Below are 8806 nucleotides of genomic sequence, written 5' to 3'. Positions count from 1 at the left end.
ATATTGAGTCGGTTGCGCGTGCTGTGCTCCCAAAGTTTTACTCGAGCGATCTCCACCCAGTGACATGGAGTGTTTTTTCTGCGTGTGGACAGCGGCATGTCCTCACTGCGAATCCAAGAATTATGGTGGAAGCCTTTCTGAAGGATTTCTTGGGAGCTGACTCGGTTTTGGGCACCGAGATAGCAATTTATAAGGGTAGAGCGACCGGGTTTGTTCTTGAGCCGGGGATACTCGTAGGGAAGAACAAGGCAGATGCACTCAAGAAGGCTTTTGGAGAAACTGATCAGCCTGATATCGGCCTTGGTGATAGGCATACCGATGCTCCTTTCATGTCCTTGTGCAAGGTTTGCAATTATCCCCTCAAAATCAAACCCTCGATGTTTCGCAATCATAAGTTGAAAATCGCACACTTACGTATTGTTTCATGCCATTTTTTTTTTTAATTTTAAATGAGAAATGAATCATCTTGACAAAATCAAAGTAAAGTGAGTAAATATAAAATTTCATATAAAAAATTAATTTTTTAATAATAAACCTAACTATTTTTCTTTTAAAAAAAGTACATGCGCACACCCTAAAACTTATATATAGAATTACTCTTTCTAAATACAAAATACGCCCATTCGGATTCTTCCTTTTTTTTGTTTTTATTCTTTCGTGGAGTGGGAAAAAAACAAATAAACAAAAAAGAAAAAAAAGCTTTTTCTCCATATATAGCAAAATCAAAGAAAAACGCTATTAATTAACTCGTTATAAATTTTGATGGGTACTGACACATCATAAATTTAATATAATTAATATTGGTATGAATTACCTCTTTTATCTTAAATCTTAATGTGTGACAATATGTATGACAGTTTATGAATTAAAACTAGACGTTTATGGATATATATTAGCCTAATCGAAAAAATAAATATTTCATAAAAATAAAATCACCAATTGGTTTGTTTTGATGTTTTACACAGATTATAAAGCTATATTTTTAATTGTAAAATAAATTTAACATAACACATTAATTTACGTTAATTTATTTTTATAATTTCTTTATCGAGGAATTGAAAATACATGGTTTTGTGTGTGAGTATTCAAACAATATGGAAAGAATAATATTATCGGCCGGCCAGTATAGTACTTGAATTGTTTCATTTATAAAGTAATAAATAGAATTCGTATAAATATATATATATATATATATATATATCTATATATAGTAGTACCATGATTTACTTTAGTTTACATTAAGCTAGCTGTGAATCCAATACGCAGGAAGCTTACATTGTGCCACCCAAGCCAGAGGTGAAGGCCGTGACCAGCGACAAGCTCCCCAAGCCTATAATATTCCACGACGGCCGCCTCGTCCAAAAGCCCACCCCACTCATGGCACTGCTCACCATTCTCTGGATCCCCATCGGCTTCGTCCTCGCCTGTTTGCGAATCGCGGCAGGCTCCCTCCTCCCCATGCCTATAGTCTACTACGCTTTCTGGGCACTTGGCGTCCGTGTAACCATCAAAGGCACCCCTCCTCCCCCTGTCAGAAAGTCCACAGGAAAATCAGGCGTCCTTTTCATTTGCTCCCACCGAACCCTCCTCGACCCAATCTTCCTCTCCACGGCCCTCGGCCGCCCCATCCCTGCAGTCACCTACTCAGTCTCCCGACTCTCCGAGATTATCTCGCCCATCAAAACTGTCCGGCTCAGTCGTGACCGAGTCGCTGACGCCGCCATGATAAAGAAACTCTTGGAAGAAGGCGACCTGGCAATATGCCCCGAGGGGACAACTTGCCGGGAGCCATTCCTGCTAAGGTTCTCAGCTTTGTTTGCCGAACTAACCGACCAACTTGTGCCTGTGGCAATGGTGAACCGGATGAGTATGTTTCATGGAACCACAGCTCGAGGATGGAAAGGGATGGACCCGTTCTACTTCTTCATGAATCCTAGCCCTGCATACGAAGTCACTTTTTTGAACAAGTTGCCAATGGAACTAACATGCGGTTCTGGGAAGTCCAGCCATGAGGTAGCAAATTACATACAAAGGGTGATTGCCTCAACTCTTTCCTACGAGTGCACTAGCTTCACTCGAAAAGATAAGTACCGGGCGCTTGCTGGTAACGATGGGACTGTGGTTGGTCCGAAACCTTTGCTTAAGGCCAACAAAGTAATGGGATGCTGAAATATTTAGAAAAATGTTATTTACAGCCTTCACTGTCCTCTCCTATTCCTTATCCACGTACGTACCAGCTTGATCTTAATTAATTTGCTTGTATTAATTGCTGATCATATACTGACAAGAGGAGATCGATCGAGAAGGCAAATATATATATATATATATATATATATATAAATAATACTACGTACCTCGAAATGCATCATCACTACAATACAATTGCTTTTTAGTGACGGTTGGGAAATTGTGACAGTCCCTAGACCGTCACTAAAAGGCATTTTCTGTGACAGTTTTTAGAAACCGTCACTAAAGATAGAATGAGATTTTTTTACATTCGAACGTATGGGAAATATGCATTCGAACGTCACATATACGTTCGAACGTTATGTCTGTTTACGTTGGAACGTAAAATGTTTTGGCGCAACCGTTCGAATGTTATTAATTTTACGTTCGAACGTAAAATGTTTGCACCAATGTTCGAACGTTAAGTAATAACATTCGAACGTTCATTGTAAATTTAAATTAAATGACTTTAATTTAAAAATTATGTGATTTTTATTGTGCATAATTTGTGAACAAGTCTAAAAAATTGAATTGTATATATATTTATATATACACACTTTGTAATATATAAATATATATTATTGATTTATATATATTTGAAATGCAGTGATTTAGTATTAAAGTTGAAAATTATAACATCAAAGAAGATTAAAAATTGAAATTAAAAAACGATAAAAATATTCAATAATATTTTTCGTTACAAATATTAAAAATAAAATACAAAATTTGATAGAATGTAGTAAACAACAATCAGATGATAACGTTATCCGCAAAAGTCAAACTCCGTACTTCCTCAGTTAAGGTATCAACCTTGTCGTTGAGGATAGTTACACGATGGGTGAGTTCGGCAACAGACGCCGATATAGCCTCGAGCGATCGATCGATCTTATGATCAATATGCGCAGTCAGCTGTGAGATGACCGCATCAACCCAAGCAGGCCGCACATCTTCTGCAGATGTACTCAGCGTATGCTGACTACTACTCCCAACATGACCTAGCTCAGGCTGCATCGGACGAACTAGATCCTCTACAGGGGGTGGCTGACGTCTCCTCGCCTGTCCAATGCTACGTCAATGCGTGGTCATGTCGAGGGGGCTCATTTGATCTTTGACCCGCTCCTCTGGCTGGGTCGGCACTCCCTGTGCAAGTAATATTTGGCTGATTAGGACACCGTATGGGAGATTATCCGTGGAGACGATGCTTGCCTCGTAACGGATCCTCTCAAAGATGTGCAGTGGCAAATCTATAGGATCTCCACTTGCCACTCGTATAAAAAATTGTGCCCAAAGTCGACTAAATGTGGTTTTATGAGCCACGGGATCGACATTTGTTGCAACAATAAGGTGCAACATGCGGAAGAAATGCAGCAGATGGTTCTGGTTGAAGGCGTTCTTCCACTCGATCTGCATGCGATCCCTCCCGGTGAGGACGTAGAAATCCTCGTCTCGGTCATCATCCCGAGTGTCGACGCCAGTATCCTCAGCCTCTGACTGGCTTGCATCTCTGGCTGATGCTGGCTCACATCCCCGGCCAGTAGATGATGTAGAAGTGCCTACATCCTCACGGGGTGTTGAGTGTGTAAATGTCTCAACTCCTCGATGAATCCCGAGGTGCTCGCCGATGACATCTGCCGATACCTCAATGGAAACACCGCGTACAGTCACGGTGTGAGAGGATGCATCCGGAGGCATGTCACACATCCCCATATAGAATTCTTGAACCATTGAGGGGTATACCTTCCCCCTCAACGTGCAGATATTTCCTCAGCCTCTACTGAGGAAAACATCTCTTAGGTTCGTCTGCTACCAACAGAGTTCGTCGAACTCATTAATTAAAACATCTCTCTCTACCATAACAGTACGAGCTCCGATACGGGCAGTGTCCGACGTGGCTCCTTCCCTCCCTCGTTTTCGTGTATGCAGTGGAAGAGCCATATCCTGAAAATAGAAAAGGAAAAAAAAATTATTTACAATAATGCATTTTTTTGTATTAATTTTAAGATGCTCTGCATTAACGTTCGAACGTTTTATCTTTAACGTTCGAACGTGTAAAGATAAAAACGTTCGGATGTTAATTTATACGTTCGCACGTAAAATAATGTAAATAAATTTACGTTCAAACGTAAAACAAATACGTTCGAATGTACAGATGTACGTTCGAACATAAGCAGTAAACAAATACGTTCGAATGTACGTTCGAACGTATTTGTTTTACGTGTGAACGTAAATATGAACGTCCGAACGTCGAAGCATGAATAATGTAGAAAATCACTACGTTCGGATGTTATAATTAAACGTCCGACTGTATGTGATTTATGTGCGAAAGTAAATATTCACGTTCGAACGTATGTCGTTAAATAATATTCACGTCCGAATGTAAGATGATTAACGTTCGAACGTGGAAGCCGTAACGACTCTGTAATTTAAACGTCGTACGTTCGAATGTCTTGGTGAAACGTTCGAACGTTTCGACGCAGAATGGCTAAGTCGACTCAGCCATTATTGAAATCTCGAAAATTTCTCTACAAGGTTCTAAATGCCGAAATGTCACCAAGTAAATGAAGTATACACTTCAAGAAACATTTCTACGGTGACTATTCGGCCAATGACTAGCCGTGGTGGCCGGAAAATGAAGTTGAAAATCCGGTAATACTTATCCGGTTTTAAACAAAACTCAATCCAAATCTCAATCTAAATCTCAATAAAATACATGTTATTTGCATAAAAGATGAATGCCTACCTTTTAGTGACGGTTGTGGCGGAGTTGACGGCGGCGGTGACGGAGGCGTGGCGGCAAAGAACGGAGAAGATGATGGATACGTAACCGAATGTCGTTTCGACGTTCGGTTTTGGCCTTATATACACAGAACGTTCGAACGTACTTATTATTACGTTCGAACGTTTGTCAATTTCATTTCCAAAATTTTATCTATAATATATTATATTATAAATGTTTAAGTTATATATTAGGATGTTATATAATATTATTGACAATTAGATTATTGGTTTTTTTGTGAGTGCTTGTTATATTTATAAAGTTTAGCAATATGTTTATACATGTTGTTGTGATTTTATGCTTACTCTTGAAATAATTGTGATTATTGTTTGTGAATTTTGTGAATAGTTTATGAGTTTATGGTGTTTATTGATGAATTAATAAGTAACAATTTAATATAAATTATTGATTTATATATATGGTATAGTTTATATATTATATACGTTGATGTTCTCATTTAAAGTATATTATGCTATCATACTATACAATGTTATTGATGGTTATAGATATATAAAATGTAGTATATATATTATACTATAAGTTAGTATATAATAAAGAATTTAATAAGTAACAATTTAATATAAATTATTGATTTATATATATGGTATAGTTTATGTATTATATACGTTGATATTCTCATTTAAAGTATATTTTGCTATCATACTATACAATGTAGTATATAGTTATAGATATATAAAATGTAGTATATATATTATACTATAAGTTAGTATATAATAAAGAATTTAATAAGTAACAATTTAATATAAATTATTGATTTATATATATAATATAGTTTATATATTATATACGATGATGTTCTCATTTAAAGTATATTATGCTATCATACTATACAATGTAGTATATAGTTATAGATATATAAAATGTAGTATATATATTATACTATAAGTTAGTATATAATAAAGAATTTAATAAGTAACAATTTAATATAAATTATTGATTTATATATATGGTATAGTTTATATATTATATACGTTGATGCTCTCATTTAAAGTATATTATGCTATCATACTATACAATGTTATTGATGGTTATAGACATATAAAATGTAGTATATATATTATACTATAAGTTAGTATATAATAAAGAATTTAATAAGTAACAATTTAATATAAATTATTGATTTATATATATGGTATAGTTTATATATTATATACGATGATGTTCTCATTTAAAGTATATTATGCTATCATACTATACAATGTAGTATATAGTTATAGATATATAAAATGTAGTATATATATTATACTATAAGTTAGTATATAATAAAGAATTTAATAAGTAACAATTAAATATATATTATTGATTTATATATATGGTATAGTTTATATATTATATATGTTGATGTTCTCATTTAAAGTATATTATGCTATCATACTATACAATGTAGTATATAGTTATAGATATATAAAATGTAGTATATATATTATACTATAGGTTAGTATATAATAAAGAATTTAATAAGTAACAATTTAATATATATTATTGATTTATATGGTATAGTTTATATATTATATACGTTGATGTTCTCATTTAAAGTATATTATGCTATCATACTATACAATGTAGTATATAGTTATAGATATATAAAATGTAGTATATATATTATACTATAAGTTAGTATAGTAGGAATCGTACGTTCGAACGTTTCAAGTTAACGTTCGAACGTTAAACTAAGAGGTGGGAATTTTTCCGCTCGATTAAGGTATCTGTGTGATTATTCAGACATTCGGACGTTTATACTATACGTTCGAACACCAAATTTGTTAACGTTCGAACGTTAGTTAAATTAGTGTCCCGCTCAAATATGGTAACACTTTCATGAAATGTACGTTTGGACGTTTAAGTTAAATGTTCGAACGTTTATCTATAAATCTACGAACGTTCGAACGAAAAATTGTGATACATTCGAACATAAAATGAGGAAAGTGCGGGAACTTTCCCGCTAGATTTTATGTTATATCATAAGAAGGGTACGTTCGAACGTGTATTGTAAACGTCCGAACGTGCTGGGCGGGAATAATTTTAGAATATAACGTTCGGACGTAAAACTTAAACGTTCGAACGTTTAAACTAATAATTTTAGAACTTAATCAGTACGCGCACGGGAGGAAGTGCATCATTTCTTCTTCTCCCGTGCGCGCAACAGAAAGAGAGGGTCCTGCACACACACAGAGAGAGAGAGAGAGAGAGAGAGAGAGAGAGAGAGAGAGAGAGAGAGAGAGAGAGAGAGAGAGAGAGAGAGAGAGAGAGAGAGAGAGAGAGAGAGTTAGAGAGAGTTGAGTTAGAGAGTGAGAGAGAGTTGAGTTTTGGTAAGAAAATATTTTTATTTCTTGTCTTTATTTAAATTTTATGATATTTATAGAATGTGTTTTTGTTATAGAATATTTCTAATAAGTTTGTGTTGTATTTTTTTGAAGGATTGCTTGTTTTGGGAAGTTTGAAGATTTTGATTTGTAAGAGGATATTGTGAGTGCTAGGTATATTTCTAAACTTTATCAATATGTTGTTGTGATTTGATGCTTACTCTTTATCATATTGTGATTATTGTTTGTATAGTTTGTAAATAGTTTGTGAGTTATTCTAAATATGTTGTGATATAAATTTGAAATATTGTGTTTATTATTAAAAATATATTGTCATTAGGCTTTGTTAATACATGTTTATTGCTTACTCAAGTTTAGAAATATGTTAATACATGTGGCATGTTATTTTGTGAATATATTGTGAGTTATTGTGAATATGTTGTGATATGGATTTGAAAAATTGTGATAATAATATTTGAAATTAAGTAATAACAAGCATAAAAGTAACTCTTTAAGAATTATAATAATTAAAATTATTGTATAACCATTGAACCTTAAGTATGATAATTAAATATTTATAATAATATTTGAAATTAAGTAATAACAAACATAAAAGTGACTCTTTAAGAATTATAATAATTAAAATTATTGTATAACCATTGAAATTTAAGTATGATAATTAAATATTTATAATAATATTTAATATATAAGTAATAACAAGCATAAAAGTAACTCTTTAAGAATTATAATAATTAAAATTATTGTATAACCATTGAAATTTAAGTATGATAATTAAATATTTATAATAATATTTGAAATTAAGTAATAACAAGTATAAAAGTATCTCTTTAAGAATTATAATAATTAAAATTATTGTATAACCATTGAAATTTAAGTATGATAATTAAATATTTATAATAATATTTGAAATTAAGTAATAACAAGCATAAAAGTAACTCTTTAAGAATTATAATAATTAAAATTATTGTATAACCATTTAAATTTAAGTATGATAATTAAATATTTATAATAATAATTAATATATAAGTAATAACAAGCATAAAAGTAACTATTTACGAATTATAATAATTAAAATTATAGTATAACTTTTGAAATTAAGTATATCAATTAAAATTATACTTTAAGAATGATGATCTTGTACACAACGAGGAAATATTATCTTGAAGAAATGTTAAAATTTTAATTTAATTGCTTGACTGTCATAGTCTCTCCGGCCTTGAGAGTTGTCAAGGTCGGACAGTTTGTGACGGTTAAGTAATTAGACTAAAATTTAAACATTTCTTCAAGATTATTCTCCCTCGTTGTGTACAAGACACGAAACGTAGGGTCACATAATCTTCCATCCCTCTTTAGTTTAATAATATAACACTACTTGAAGGTGACATTGTTAATTTAAACAACATGGAGATATTGTTGTATGATTTTTTGCTAGATGCGTGTGACATTGCATAAATACCAT

The 8806-nt window shown here is 32.8% G+C and overlaps 1 protein-coding gene across 1 annotated transcript in view; it reads left to right on the top strand.

The window, feature by feature from the left end:
- The window catches only part of LOC118348232 (glycerol-3-phosphate acyltransferase RAM2-like), a 7001-nt gene extending 4832 nt beyond the window's left edge, over positions 1 to 2169 (top strand). The window contains exons 2-3 of the mRNA XM_035689287.1: positions 9 to 344; positions 1267 to 2169. Coding sequence (XP_035545180.1) covers positions 9 to 344; positions 1267 to 2169 — 1239 coding nt within the window. The remainder of the gene's footprint in view (positions 1 to 8; positions 345 to 1266) is intronic.
- Positions 2170 to 8806: the final 6637 nt, after the last annotated feature.

This window comes from Juglans regia, chromosome 4 (genome assembly GCF_001411555.2).
Source record: "Juglans regia cultivar Chandler chromosome 4, Walnut 2.0, whole genome shotgun sequence".
In the NCBI taxonomy this organism is placed as follows: Eukaryota; Viridiplantae; Streptophyta; class Magnoliopsida; order Fagales; family Juglandaceae; genus Juglans; species Juglans regia.
This window is presented reverse-complemented; position numbering and strand designations above follow the sequence as displayed.